The sequence below is a fragment of the Blennius ocellaris genome, assembly GCF_963422515.1.
Source record: "Blennius ocellaris genome assembly, chromosome: 10".
NCBI classification, from domain to species: domain Eukaryota; kingdom Metazoa; phylum Chordata; class Actinopteri; order Blenniiformes; family Blenniidae; genus Blennius; species Blennius ocellaris.
The window spans coordinates 357,456-372,455 of record NC_137659.1 but is presented as its reverse complement, the minus strand read 5'-3'; the positions used below and the strand labels follow the sequence as shown (position 1 = coordinate 372,455).

General features: G+C 45.1%; 3 protein-coding genes across 3 annotated transcripts in view; 2 read left to right on the top strand and 1 right to left on the bottom strand.

Moving 5' to 3' along the window:
• The window catches only part of LOC308135352 (ankyrin repeat domain-containing protein 13C-like), a gene marked incomplete at its 3' end in the record, with an annotated part of 12,876 nt that extends 12,502 nt beyond the window's left edge, over positions 1–374 (top strand). Inside the window, exon 13 of the mRNA XM_080503281.1 lies at positions 244–374. Within this exon, the coding sequence (XP_080359407.1) occupies positions 244–374 (131 nt within the window). The remainder of the gene's footprint in view (positions 1–243) is intronic.
• A 3,681-nt stretch (positions 375–4,055) lies between these two features.
• Positions 4,056–9,199, top strand: LOC308135360 (RING finger protein 11-like). Its single transcript, XM_080503290.1, has 3 exons — positions 4,056–4,546; positions 6,165–6,334; positions 7,108–9,199. Exons 1-3 carry the CDS (start codon positions 4,430–4,432, stop codon positions 7,277–7,279), a joined length of 459 nt encoding a protein of 152 aa, XP_080359416.1. The 5' UTR covers positions 4,056–4,429; the 3' UTR covers positions 7,280–9,199.
• A 2,112-nt stretch (positions 9,200–11,311) lies between these two features.
• The window catches only part of rpe65a (retinoid isomerohydrolase RPE65 a), a gene marked incomplete at both ends in the record, with an annotated part of 6,904 nt that continues 3,215 nt past the window's right edge, over positions 11,312–15,000 (bottom strand). Inside the window, 12 exon segments of the mRNA XM_080502936.1 lie at positions 11,312–11,457; positions 11,541–11,652; positions 11,767–11,861; positions 12,671–12,785; positions 12,905–13,034; positions 13,114–13,253; positions 14,254–14,386; positions 14,470–14,551; positions 14,690–14,705; positions 14,707–14,838; positions 14,929–14,930; positions 14,933–14,998. Of these exon segments, the coding sequence (XP_080359062.1) occupies positions 11,312–11,457; positions 11,541–11,652; positions 11,767–11,861; positions 12,671–12,785; positions 12,905–13,034; positions 13,114–13,253; positions 14,254–14,386; positions 14,470–14,551; positions 14,690–14,705; positions 14,707–14,838; positions 14,929–14,930; positions 14,933–14,998 (1,169 nt within the window).

Below are 15,000 nucleotides of genomic sequence, written 5' to 3'. Positions count from 1 at the left end.
GACATAGCTTATGAAGAAGACCTTTCAGATTCTACATAATTATCTACTAGGACCCATGGAACACCCTCTAGTGGACCAAGTGTGCTGCCTTAGAGCTGCTTTGTGAGAAAATATAAAGCCCTCCAGTGGGGGATTAGCCCAGCAACGGCCTTCTTGTTATTCTTGTGAAAGTGCGAGTACTTGTAGTACTCTGTGTGTAGTTACCCAAGTATGTGAAGTATTGCAGTATCTCCCCCCCTGCAGACATCCCGGTGTTCCCCACCATCACGGCCACCGTCACCTTCCAGGAGTTTCGCTACGACGACTTCGACGAGTCCATCTTCGTCATCCCGGCCGAGTACAAGGAGGATCCCAGCCGCTTCCCCGACCTCTGACCTCTGACCCCTGACCTCTGACCCCCCCCCCCCCCGACCTCCGAACCCGCGGGGAGCAGGACCGGGCTGTAAATATCAAATCTGCTCCTCGTTTCGCCGGCGGATCCAAAAAGGCAAACGGACGAAGAGCCGCAAGCATCAAGCTTCACTTTTCCGTCTGCAGCAAAACAAAAAAAACCTCGAGTTTCGTTTTTCTGCTCAAAAAGAAGGAAAAGTAACGAAAGAACAAAACCCACATTTTATTTTATTTTTAATTTTTTTTAGAAACGGCGGAAGTTGCTTGAATTTCAGATTTATTACACTTGACATGAAATATCTGGAGACGGTTTTTATTTCATTATTTATTCAATTAAAATCGCTCCAAATATTCGTAAAAAGCATGAGAGCATATAAAATATATATATATATTTTTCTTTTTAGTTGAAGGCCATTGATTTCTGTTACAGGAACGACAGAGAGTTGAACCACGACGGCCGACAAACTATTTAATTTACATCTAAGTCCTTGACATCTACAGCTTATTTTATGTATTTTTACTCATTTTATATTTAAAAGTGTTGTGGCACTTTTAAAAAGTAAAACTGACGTTTATGTTTTAGGGGGTTTGACTGTCGAGGGACATTTATTTGACACTAAATATTTTTAACGCGTATCGTACGTCACGTTTTTACTCAAAGCAAGTCATTGAAAGCTCTGTAATACCGCTCAGCGCCAGCAGGTGGTGCAGCGAGTCACCGAACCTCGTGATTCACGCTCACTGCTGCCACCTAGAGCACGAGGGCGAAATTACCCCCAAACTGACACCTTGTGGCTTCAAACGGGATTAAAAAACCGTCGAGTCGCCGCTTAAATCTGAATCTTTCTGAACTTATTTAAACTGATTTGAACGATAAAACACGGAGCCGAGAGTTTAAGATGACAGATTTACTTGTTGGTCTTTTTTTTTTTTTTTTTACTTCATTCTTACTCAGTTTTTTGTGCAGAAATCATCTTTTTTTTTTTTTCTTCATTCTTACTCAGTTTTTTGTGCAGAAATCGTCTTTTTTTTTTTTTGCTTCATTCTTACTCAGTTTTTTGTGCAGAAATCGTCTTTTTTTTTTTTTAGCTTCATTCTTACTCAGTTTTTTTCTGCAGAAATCTTTTTTTTTTTTTTTTTTTGCTTCATTCCTACTCAGTTTTTTTGTGCAGAAATCGTCTTTTTTTAACTTCATTACTCAGTTTTTTGTTCAGAAATCGTCTTTTTTTTTTTAGCTTCATTCTTACTCAGTTTTTTTCTGCAGAAATCATCTTTTTTTTTTTTTTCTTCATTCTTACTCAGTTTTTTTGTGCAGAAATCGTCTTTTTTTTTTTTCTTCATTCTTACTCAGTTTTTTTCTGCAGAAATCATCTTTTTTTTTTTTTTACTTCATTCTTACTCAGTTTTTTTGTGCAGAAATCATCTTTTTTTTTTTTTTAGCTTCATTCTTACTCAGTTTTTTGTGCAGAAATCGTCTTTTTTTAACTTCATTACTCAGTTTTTTGTTCAGAAATCGTCTTTTTTTTTTTTAGCTTCATTCTTACTGTTTTTTTCTGCAGAAATCTTTTTATTTTTTTTTTTTTACTTCATTCCTACTCAGTTTTTTGTTCAGAAATCGTCTTTTTTTTTTTTAGCTTCATTCTTACTCAGTTTTTTTGTGCAGAAATCGTCTTTTTTTTTTTTTTCTTCATTCTTACTCAGTTTTTTTGTGCAGAAATCATCTTTTTTTTTTTTTAGCTTCATTCTTACTCAGTTTTTTGTGCAGAAATCGTCTTTTTTTAACTTCATTACTCAGTTTTTTGTGCAGAAATCATCTTTTTTTTTTCTTTCTTCATTCTTACTCAGTTTTTTTGTGCAGAAATCGTCTTTTTGTTGTTTTTTTCGTTTTGTTTTGGTGCAGACGGAAAGGTAACGTCATCGCTCGTCTGGCTTCAGCTTCACGACTCCGATCAGACTGAACTCTGAGCAGCAGCCGGTGGATTCCAGTGGAAATTCACCTGCCGGGGGGGGAAAAAAAAACAAAACAAAAAACAAAACAAAAACCCCCCCCCCCAAAAAAAACTCTTCCTCATCTTCATCACGGCACCCCTCCTCATCCTCATCGTCCACCTCCGAGCTGCAGCGGCGCCGTCACCTGTAAATACTCCGTGCGTCACCGAGAAGAACCACCAATATATCCTCAAACTGAGCTTAATACTCATTTCTATCTTATATTCCCAAATCTATATATGAATATATCTCTGAACTCGAGGGGGCAACACTGTGTAGCAATACATCTCCAGTACGTCTGAATGTTCCGACGCAGCGGGGGGGGGGGGGGGGGGGGAGGCCCCGCCCCCTTTCAGGTGCGCCGTGGGGGCGGGGCCGGCCGGGGACGTCAGGTAGCGGCGGCGGCGCCGTGTTTTTAAACGCTAACTGCACCCGGTGGAGCCGCCCCGGCGAGTGATGATCTGATCCATTGAGCTTCAGCTGATGTTGTACTGCAACCATAACCTACCTTCACATCCCTTTAAATAAAACACCAGCATCCTGTTTCAACCCACTCTGTGCTCGTGTCGTGGAAAAAAAAAAAAAAGCCGTGGAGGGCGTGGCCTCACCTGGAAATAAGCCACACCCACCAGGTTCACAAAGAAAGGGCGGAGTTACATGATTCACCTGAACGCATCGGCGGAATGAAGCTTGTAGCGCCGTAAAAATCTCTGTTACATTTGTTTAAGCCCAAAACCTTGTCGGGAAAACGTAGCGACTTATAGTCCGGACATTACGGTAGTTTTTAAACGAGTCAAACTAAAAGTATATATGATAACAGTGGGATGTTCCTGACCAGGGTGGAGGGTGGAGGTGACCCTGAACTGGGTCAGAGGGATGGGGGGCGTGGCCTCACCTGGAAATAAGCCACACCCACCAGGTTCACAAAGAAAGGGCGGAGTTACGTGATTCACCTGAACGCATCGGCAGAATGACGCTTGTAGCGCCGTAAAAATCTCTATATTACATTTGTTTAAGCCCCAAACCTTGTCGGGAAAACGTAGCGACTTATAGTCCGGACATTACGGTAGTTTTTAAACGAGTCAAACTAAAAGTATATTTGTTAACAGTGGGATGTTCCTGACAAGAGTCTGGACGAGGTTTTTCCGCAGCTCTTTTTACTGCTGGGTTTTGCGCTAAAATACATTAATTAGTAGTTCTGTCGTCCACTTAATTCATTTTATCCTGCTTTTTCCACAAATATGAATATAATCCTGTTTAAACTCCCCCAAGACGGATTCACTGAACTGACTGCAGTCTGCAACTTCACCACTAGATGTCACCAGAGCGTCACAGAAACTAAAACAAAGCTTCTTTCTTTTCCTTTTAATGGTTTTCTGCTGCAGTTTAGTTTAATTTCACCTTTTATTAACAAATATTTCCACTTACAAAGTTGCTCAAATGTTCCGGACGGGTATTCACTTCAAGAGATCAGCTTTATTCAGCCTTTTTCTCCTGGAAACGCGAACCTCCACTTGTTATTCACAACAACGGGGCCGAGCGTCGAGCCTGCTGCGCGATGACGTCACCGCCGCTGCCCCCAATCGGCGAGCCGAGCGAGTGAGTGACGTCACGTCCACACTCTCCGTCCTCGGGAGGAAGAAGCGGCTGAAGCGGAGCGGCGAGGAGGAGGAGGAGGAGGAGGAGTAGGAGGACTTCTTGCCGGGGGGTTTAACCGGGGGTTTTCCCGGGACGGAATGCGGTCGCGTGTCCCGCGGTGAAGCGCGAGGAAGTGAGAGGACACCGGGGGCGACGGAGAGAGCCGCCGCCGAGGCGGTAAACCCCGGGGCGGGAGGGCGGAAGTGCGACCGGAAGTTAGCCTGTGGTTAGCTTCGACTGTTGTTAGCAGGAGTTCTTTGTTGTTGTTGTTGTGACGAAGTGGGGAGGAACCGGGGGTGTTGTGAGGAGGAACCGGGGGGGTGTGAGGATCTCCGGGGACCCTCGGGGTCATGTCCATTCGGCCCCCCCGGTGAGTCCCAGTGACGCTTCCCCGGGACAGGAGCTCGCAGCCATGGGCAACTGCCTCAAGTCCCCCACCTCGGACGACATCTCTCTGCTCCACGAGTCCCAGTCCGACCGGGCCAGCTTCTCCACGGACCCGGACCTGGAGCCCCCACCTCCGTACCAGGTCAGCCCCCCCCCCCCCCCCCCCCCCTCCACCCCTCCACCCCTCAAACTAGGCACTTGGACATTTTCCCCCAAAATGGTTTAAAGGCGTCGATCTGGGTCTGGCTGAATAAAGCGTTCTGAAACGAAAACAATGACCTCATCTGTTGAAATCAGACGATCCAGACCAGAGTTCTGGTGTTTTCAAGGACAAATGATCACTAATTGTAAAACAAAAGGAAAATGCATTAAGAGCAATAATAGAAAACTGTGATCTGACTTTATTGTCGTCTTTGCACAGCTGTTAATCTGGAAATAATAAAGATAAATTCTTCAACAAAAAACAAAGAAAAACGTAATTTCCATTTTGAGCCCTTCATTTTACTAAATTTTAATTCATTTTATTAATATATTTGTACATATCTGCCCGAATATATCTGAATATTTTGGTTCCTACCTTTTCATTCTATGACAATAGTTTTCTAAATTATATTGCTTTATAAGCAAGATTTATCAAAGTGTTGAACGGAAATTCCACGAACGTTCATCTGGCGGAGGTTTTGTACGTTTGTACATCATGTTCACTTCCTGCCGGGATGAAAACTCCAGAGAAAGACGTTTATTCACCATATAACACAACTTCACGTTGCACTTTGACGAGCAGATTCAGTATTCTGAACGTGAAACTCACCTGTATCTTCGAAAATCCCAAGACCTTTGGAAGTCGGGGGCGTATTTTCATAAAGTAAACCACCGGGAGATTCGGTATCGAGTGGCGAATCCAAAATGGCGGGAAGCGATGACGATAACGCAGAGCTAGCCGCGGCGGCCGCATTTTCCTCGACCGAATCGAGCGCAGCTTTCAAAAAGTGACGCCGTCATGGTGACGTTGGGGAAATGACTCGACGTTACGCGAAGATTTCCAAGTTTCCTACTCAAACATATCCCCTGTGGCGGGAGGCGGGGGGAGTACTGAGTACTTTTACTCCACTACACATCGACACACAGTGATGCTCAATCAGTGTACAAGTACAAGATAAGATCAGAAAAGCCTTTATTGATCTCACAATGGAGAAATTTACATTCTGCTCTTAAGGACTCATGAGTAAGAAAGACAAGAAATGTGCAAACAGTTATGTAAGAATAGAGGAATGTTATATACAATGACTATCAAGAACTCTCAGGGCCAAAAGTATTTACTGTAAAAAGTAATAAGTAAAATAAAATAAAATAGGACTAAAGAATAAGATGTGACGTTGGCGAAGGTCTGCGCTCTACCGAGTGTAGCTCTGGTTATTAAAGTGTGTGTATAAGGTGGAAAGTTGTAATTGAGGAAGTGAAAGTCATTCGCTTTACTTTGAAAAACCGAATTTAACGACTTGCAGGAGTAAATATGCAGCAGGTTGCCAGGTTGGCTGACCAGGAGCCTCCAAACTGCTGAAGCTGGAGGAAATACTGGTCAAATATTCATTTCTCCTGTGTGTGTGTGTGTGTGTGTGTGTGTGTGTGTGTGTGTGTGTGTGTGTGTGTGTGTGTGTGTGTGTGTGTGTGTGTGTGTGTGTGTGTGTGTGTGTGTGTGTGTGTGTGTGTGTGTGTGTGTGTGTGTGTGTGTGTGTGTGTGTGTGTGTGTGTGTGTCCAGGAGCAGGCACACATGCCCCTGTACCACCCGACCCCCAGCCAGGCCCGACTCGCCACCCAGCTGACGGAGGAGGAGCAGATCCGCATCGCCCAGCGCATCGGGCTGATCCAGCACCTCCCCCGCGGCGTTTACCACGGCGGGCCGGGGGGGGCGGAGAAGAAGATCCGAGAGTGAGAGCCGCTCCTCGTTCTAGCTCGTTGTTATTCTACGTGTACCATGAGAGTTCTATTCTGTTCTATTCTATTTGGTTCTATTCTATTCGGTTCTATTCTATTTGGTTCTATTCTATTTGGTTCTATTCTATTTGGTTATATTCTATTCGGTTCTATTCTATTCTATTTGGTTCTATTCTATTCTATTTGGTTCTATTCTATTCGGTTCTATTCTATTCGGTTCTATTCTATTCGGTTCTATTCTATTTGGTTCTATTCCGTTCGGTTCTATTCGGTTCTATTCTATTCGGTTCTGTTCTGTTCTGTTCTATTCGGTTCTATTCTATTCGGTTCTATTCAGTTGTATTCGGTTCTGTTCTATTCTATTCTGTTCTGTTCTATTCGGTTCTATTCTATTCGGTTCTATTCAGTTCTGTTCTATTCTATTCTGTTCTGTTCTACTCGGTTCTATTCTATCTGGTTCTATTCAGTTCTATTCAGTTCTGTTCTGTTCTGTTCGGTTCTATTCTATTCTATTCGGTTGTATTCTATTATATTCGGTTCTATTCTATTCTATTCGGTTCTATTCTATTCTGTTTGGTTCTACTCATGAAGCTCGCCAGGAGAACCTCGTTTTAAAGACCTCCATGTTTTTCTCTCGCCTCCTGACGGAGAACCTGAAGGTCTTGATACCGATTGTAGAAGTTATCTGATGTGTGTGTGTGCGTGTGCGTGTGCGTGTGCGTGTGTGCGTGTGTGCGTGTGTGTGTGTGTGTGTGTGTCACCCTCAGGTGTGTGATCTGCATGCTGGACTTTGTGTACGGAGACCCGATCCGGTTCCTGCCCTGTATGCACATCTACCACATGGACTGTATAGACGACTGGCTGATGAGGTCCTTCACCTGCCCCTCCTGCATGGAGCCTGTGGATGCTGCCCTGCTCTCCACCTACGAGACCAACTGACCCCCCCCTCCACCCCTCCCCCACCCCCTGAGGTTAGTCCCCCCCCCCCCCCCCCCACCTTCAGGTCCTCCTGCAGAGCGACAGGAAGCAGAAACTGAAGACGCTGTGAAAATCACTGCAGCGACTTGCTGCTCGGCCCCGTTGGCCCCGCCCCCAGCCCTGTCGGCCCCGCCCCCAGCCCCATTGACCCCGCCCCCTTCCCCTTCAGCGGGACTCGTGGGTGTGACCTCCTCCTGAGCCGGCCTCGGTGGAGCTTCACTCCCAGCCGGTCGGGCTGCCAGACGTCGACCCGAAGGTTTCCTCGCTCGCCCAACAGAAACCCGCCTGCCTCTCTCTCTCTCTCTCTCTCTCTCTCTCTCTCTCTCTCTCTCTCTCTCTCTCTCTCTCCCTGTGTTTATTCACTGAACGTCCCTCCGGTTCCCCTCGGAATGAAGGTTTGCTGAAAACAAAACACCAACGGAACGAAACCAAAACGTCGGTTTTTCTGTGCTCGTGTAGAGCGGAGTGTCGTCAGCGTATCGCCGCATCGAGGACGTCTGTTTCCTGACCTGATCCGACGATGAACCTGAAACTGTCAGTGAGGTCAAAGTTCAGAAAACGACTGAACGGAAACTTTGAGGCGAACAAAACAGAAACGGCCCCCTCCCCAGGGCCCCCCCTCCCCAGGGCCCCCCCACCGGTGTGTAAAACAGTACAAAACACAAAGTGTAAAAGTCGCTTCTGATATTCTGAAACTGCAGAAAGTTCATGCTGCATGAGCAACACACACACACACACACACACACACACACACACACACACACACACACACACACACGCACACACCCCTGATGCGGAGATTTGCACTTTACTTAAAGGACATTGTCTAAAAACAGTATATTAATATATGTACGGTGTCGCCTTGCACTATCAACACTTCATTCCTCTTTTCTCAAGAAGCTTCTCTCACTTTTTAATTGTGTGGATTGTTTATTTCTTTGTTGTTTTTTGTTTTTATTTGTGGAGGATCAGTCGTTTGTTCAGAGAGGAAGAAAGTTTAGTTTTCACGGTTTGGAGAAGGTCCATCGTTTCAATCGTTTCGACAACCTGATGTCAAAACATGGAAACTAATCAGATTTTATGAGGGAAGAAACTAAATAGGAACGTTTGAGTGTAAATTGGACGTGAGAATAAAATTAATTTATAATCAAAATATGAAGAAAACATTTTTTTCCATAAAAATTTGAGTTTGTCAGATTATTATTGATCATTTTTGACAAAACAGATTTTTTTTTCTATTAGAGAAAAATATAATTAATTTTAGAGGAAATCTGAAATGTTTTTTTTTAAATCATAGTATGGAAATATTTTATTAGAATTTTTTTTTTATTAAATAAAGATGAAACAAAGACAATTTAAAGGGTAAAAAAATGTTTGTTTTTTTAAATAATTAAGCTTTCTGTTTTGAATGTAACATTTTCGAGCATAAAATCAAAATATTTCAACAGAACATACGACTCTTAAGGAAGCAAGATTTTCTTTTTTTTTTATTATTATTATTAAATTTTTAGGTTTTTAATCTGCTTTTTCCAAACAAAATCATTTTCAAGGAAGAAAAGTGAGAATTAATTCCAGATCTTGGGACAGAATCTGAATTTTGTAAATAAAAAATAGACTAAACTTAAAGTCTGAACTGTGACGATCGGGTCCGACTGTTTCCAGGTGAGACCTTTGACCTTTGACCTTTGACCTTCTCCACACCGCCTGCTGGCGTCGACGTGTCGCACCTCCTTCACTCTCTCTCTCTCCTTTTTTGAGTTTCTTCTGAACACGAATCTCACCTGTAACCTCGTTCCTCCAGTCGTTTCTCTTTCTTTTCCCCCAGAGAACAAAACGCTTCGTGTGTAAACGACAACAAACAATAAAAAAAAGAAATAAAAGAGGAGAAAAATGTGGAAAGTGAGTTTTTTTCTTTGACGGCACGAATTCAAGGTCTAGTTTTATTTCAAAATAAATGTAAACTAGTTGTTTTGTGGTGAAAGTTCAGTGTTTTCCTGGGAGGAGGAAGTCATTAATCGTTATAATACATATATACACATATATATATATAACAAAACGTCTGCAGGGATGAAATTATTCTTTATATTTGGCTTTTTTCAAGTGAAAACAGAAAAACGTTTTATTTATCAACCAACAGCGCCCACTGGTGGCCGGCAGCCTGCGGCCGTTGCCGTGGAAACCGACTGTCTTCAAAACGTTGTAAATGTGAAACTTCTCTCTCGTGTTTTTTCTTTTAACGGGTCAAAACGTTAAACCGAAACTTTTCTTTTAATTTCAGCTCTGGAGAAAATTCCAGGTAAAAGGTTTAATTGGTGAGAATCGAGGATCTGCAGCGAAACGAAAAGGGAAACAAAGAGATTCTTGTTCACAACACGAGAGATTAACGGTTAATCCGCTTTACGCTCCAGATTTAATGAACTTCTGAAGGTCGGCAGCAACAATGAGCTTCAGTTTGGGAACAAATCAAATCCCTGGAAACACGTGAGGCTGAAAGGAACGTTCCCACTGCGATATTAAACATTCCCACTGCGATATTAAACATTCCCACTGCGATATTAAACGTTCCCACTGCGATATTAAACATTCCCACTGCGATATTAAACATTCCCACTGCGATATTAAACATTCCCACTGCGATATTAAACATTCCCACTCTGATATTAAACATTCCCACTGCGATATTAAACATTCCCACTGCGATATTAAACATTCCCACTCTGATATTAAACATTCCCACTGCGATATTAAACATTCCCACTCTGATATTAAACATTCCCACTGCGATATTAAACATTCCCACTCTAATATTAAACATTCCCACTCTGTTATTAAACATTCCCACTCTAATATTAAACATTCCCACTCTGTTATTAAACATTCCCACTCTGATATTAAACATTCCCACTCTAATATTAAACATTCCCACTCTGATATTAAACATTCCCACTCTGATATTAAACATTCCCACTGCGATATTAAACATTCCAACTCTAATATTAAACATTCCCACTCTGATATTAAACATTCCCACTCTGATATTAAACATTCCCACTCTAATATTAAACATTCCCACTCCCATATTAAACATTCCCACTCTGTTATTAAACATTCCCACTGCGATATTAAACATTCCCACTCTAATATTAAACATTCCCACTCTAATATTAAACATTCCCACTCTGTTATTAAACATTCCCACTCTAATATTAAACATTCCCACTCTGTTATTAAACATTTCCACTCTAATATTGAACATTCCCACTCCCATATTAAACATTCCCACTCTAATATTAAACTTTCCCACTCTGTTATTAAACATTCCCACTCTGATATTAAACATTCCCACTCTAATATTAAACATTCCCACTCTGATATTAAACATTCCCACTCTAATATTAAACATTCCCACTCTAATATTAAACATTCCCACTGCGATATTAAACATTCCCACTCCGACAGTAAACATTCCCACCCCCATATTAAACATTCCCACTCTGTTATTAAACATTCCCACTCTAATATTAAACATTCCCACTCCGACAGTAAACAATTCCCACCCCCATATTAAACATTCCCACTCTAATATTAAACATTCCCACTCTTATTAAACATTCCCACTATTATTAAACATTCCCACTCCGATTTTGAACATTCCCACTCTTAAACATTAAAAAGTAAAATGTTTTTAGAAAAATCTTCATTTCAAGGTTGAAATTTAAATAAATAAATTGTAGAAATGTGGAATTTTTTTTACACTTTTTCTTCAGGAAGATTTGATCTTTTTTAAATTTTTCCCTCCGTTTAAAGTTTAACCTCAAAATGACCAAACGGTGACGTGTTTCCTTTGTGTTGTTGCTCGGTTGCCATGGAAACGGGAGGCGAACAAGAAAAAACCAACCCCACAATTCAAGTGTTTGTTTATTGAGACCAAAGAGAATCGAATCGCGTTTCTTCGTTCGTCACGTTTCGGCGGCGGCGGCGGCGGCGGCGTCCTCAGGGCTTGTACATCCCGTGGAAGGTGACGGGGATGTCGCACTCCACCTCGGCCCGGGCCACCTCCGACAGGTCTCTGGCGTTAAGGATCAGGAGGAACCCGGGTCTCTGGGAGCCGGGGGCCGCGATGATGGTGAGCAGGATTCCTGCAGGGAGGAGCCAGACCAGCGTCGTCGTCGTCACTAAAGGGGGCGGGGCCAACAAGGGGGAACCGGAAGGCGGGACTCACCGTCGTCCTCGTCCACGCTGTCCGGGTTCGGGACGAAGAGCGGCTCCGACGGGTACGAGTCCGGCTCCTGCCACACCCAGGTCTCCTTCGTCTTCACGTTCAGCTTGCAGATCTGGGAGCAGAGAGGGAGTCACGCACACACACACACACACACACACACACACACACACACACACACACACACACACACACACACACACACACACACACACACACACACACTCACCCTGTCGGGGATGAAGTGGTTCAGTCCCAGGCCGTACGCGTACGTGTAGTTTTTCCCGCCACACTTTTCGTAGTTGATCTGAGGGAACTCGAAGGCTGCAATGACATCATCGTCATCATCATCATCATCATCATCATCATCATCGTCATCATCATCATCGTCATCATCATTATCGTCATCATCATCGTCATCATCATCAATATCATCATCACGTTGGTATAGGTTGTGCAGTGGGTTTGGTGGTGTAGTGAGCTAGGTGGTGTAGTGAGCTAGGTGGTGCAGGGAGCTAGGTGGTGCAGTGAGTTAGGTGGTGTAGTGAGTTAGATTGTGCAGTGAGCTAGGTGGTGTAGTGAGCTAGGTGGTGCAGGGAGCTAGGTGGCGCAGTGAGCTAGGTGGTGCAGTGAGCTAGGTGGTGCAGTGAGTTAGGTAGTGCAGTGAGCTAGTTGGTGTAGGGAGCTAGGGGGTGCAGTGAGTTAGGTGGTGCACCGAGCTAGGTGGTGCAGTGAGTTAGGTAGTGCAGTGAGCTAGGTGGTGCAGTGACTTAGTTGGTGTAGTGAGTTAGGTGGTGCAGTGAGCTAGGTGGTGTAGTGAGTTAGTTGGTGCAGTGAGCTACGTGGTGCAGTGAGCTACGTGGTGCAGTGAGTTAGGTGGTGTAGTGAGTTAGATTGTGCAGTGACTTAGTTGGTGCAGGGAGCTAAGTGGTGCAGTGAGCTAGGTGGTGCAGTGAGTTAGGTGGTGTAGTGAGTTAGATTGTGCAGTGAGCTAGGTGGTGCAGGGAGCTAGGTGGTGCAGGGGGCTAGGTGGTGCAGTGAGGTAGGTAGTGCAGTGAGCGAGGTGGTGCAGTGAGCTAGGTGGTGCAGTGAGCTAGGTGGTGCAGGGAGCTAGGTGGTGCCCTGGTCGTTACCCTGCCGCGGTCCGGAGAACAGCACCTCGGGCTCCAGCCACACCGTCCCGTCGGCGTGCATGGTGGCGGTGGCGGTGGTGTAAGGCAGACTCACCAGGTTCTTCCCCTGCTCCTCCTGCAGACGGAGCAAAGCATGATGGGAAGACTCCAGCAGTGGAGTGTCTGGGGGGGTTGTGGGGGTGGAGCTGGGTGAGGTGGGGGGGGGGGGGGGGGGTGTGTGGGGGGGGAGCTCACCTTGTGGACGTCCAGTGGAATCACGTAGCGGCGCACCTCCGGCTGCGGCGCCATCATGGCCGCCTTCTTCACCTCCTCCCAGTTGGTCCTCAGGTTGGCGAGCCACAGGTAGTTGTAGACGAACTCGAAGCTGACGGAGCGAGAGACAAGAGGGCGGGGTTGAGTGGCGGCGCCCCCGCGTGGCCGTCGCCCGTCAGAATGGCGGTTACCCTTTCCAGGAGCAGAGGTCGAACACCACGAAGCCGTCGTCCTCGTAGGTGTTGATGTGGTGGAACATGCCGATGGCGGCGCCTTTGAACTTCACGTCGATGTACTCGCCAGGGTTCTTCCTGGCGATGTGGAACAACGTCTGCAAGAGACCAGGGGGTCTGAGAGAGAAGAGCTGGAAGAACCCATCAACCACACCCAACCAAACTCAACCAGACTCATCGAAACTCAACCAAACTCAACCAGACTCAACCAAACTTAATGAAACTTATCAAAACTCATCAAAACTCAACCAAACTTAATGAAACTTATCAAAACTCATCAAAACTCAACCAATCTTAATGAAACTCAACGAAACTCAACAAAACTCAACGAAACTCATCAAAACTCAACAAAACTCAATGAAACTCAACGAAACTCATCAAAACTCAACAAAACTTAATGAAACTCAACGAAACTCAACAAAACTTAATGAAACTCAATGACACTCAACAAAACTTTGTGAAACTCAATGAAACTCAACAAAACTTAATGAAACGCAACGAAACTCAATAAAACTTAATGAAACTCAATGAAACTCAACAAAACTTAATGAAGCGCAACGAAACTCAACAAAACTCAATGAAACTCAATGAAACTCAACAAAACTTAATGAAACTCAATGAAACTCAACAAAACTTAATGAAGCTCAAAGAAACTCAACAAAACTCAATGAAACTCAACAAAACTTAATGAAACGCAACGAAACTTAGTGAAACTCATCAAAACTCAAAACATAACCTCTTATTTAAACAGAGACGAAATGTTTTCGAAAAGTTGTGTTTTCAGTCAACATTTGAAAACACTGTCGTGTAAACGGAGCCTCAGACTCTGAAAACGGTGATCTGGACCAGAACACAAACCCAGGATCCGGCTACCCTGAACCCTGGTACGTATGTTGGTCTAACCGCAGCCCTGGTGCTGGTTCTAGGTGTAGATGAGGTCTACTGGTCCTGGTTCTAGGTGTAGATGAGGTCTACTGGTCCTGGTTCTAGGTGTAGATGAGGTCTACTGGTCCTGGTTCTAGGTGTAGATGAGGACTACTGGTCCTGGTTCTAGGTGCAGATGGGGCCGAACCACAGCCCTGGTACTCCAGGTCTTACTCCTTGGCTCTCGTTGGACTCGAAGCAGTCCATGTAGTTGGAGCCCCGGATGCTCCAGGCGCTCAGGAACTTCAGCAGGTTGATCTTCACCGGCGTCTCCACGAAGACGAAGTGGTTCTCCGACATGCCGAAGCTGAGAGAGAGAGAGAGATTAAATAAACTGTGTGGGTGAAGCGAGGAGACCAGACGAACTCCCCCACCCCCCCCCCCCCCCACCTGTGAACGTAGGAGGGCTTGAAGCGCTCGGCACTGGGGAATTGCACCACCACCTTGGACTTCTCCACCGAGTCCGACTTGTCTGAGGAGCAAAGAAACTCTAATCAATCACCTGCTGACCTACAAACATCCTGTCCTGGACCTTGCTGTGTGGAGTCTGCATGCCCCCGCCACCCCCCCCCCCCCCCCCCACTCCCCCGAGAAATCAGTAAAGTGTGACCTTTCTGGGTGGGCGGGGGTCATGATGATGTTGTAGGCCAGCGACGCCCCCTTGCCCATGCAGTTCCCGATGTTGTACACGGTTCCGTCCCTCTCGATGTGCGGGTGAGCCGTGACGCCGTTCACGTTCACGTAGTTGCACAAGTCAACCTGCAGGTGGGGGGTGAGGTGGGGGTGGGGGTTGGGGGGGGTCAATTCCGGTGGACACTCCTCTCGGGGGGGGGGGGTCCGCTCCTTTACCTCTTCAGCGTCTCCAGAGTGTCGGGGTTGACCTTCGTGATGTAGTTGGTCTCGGTGCAGGCGTAGTAATCT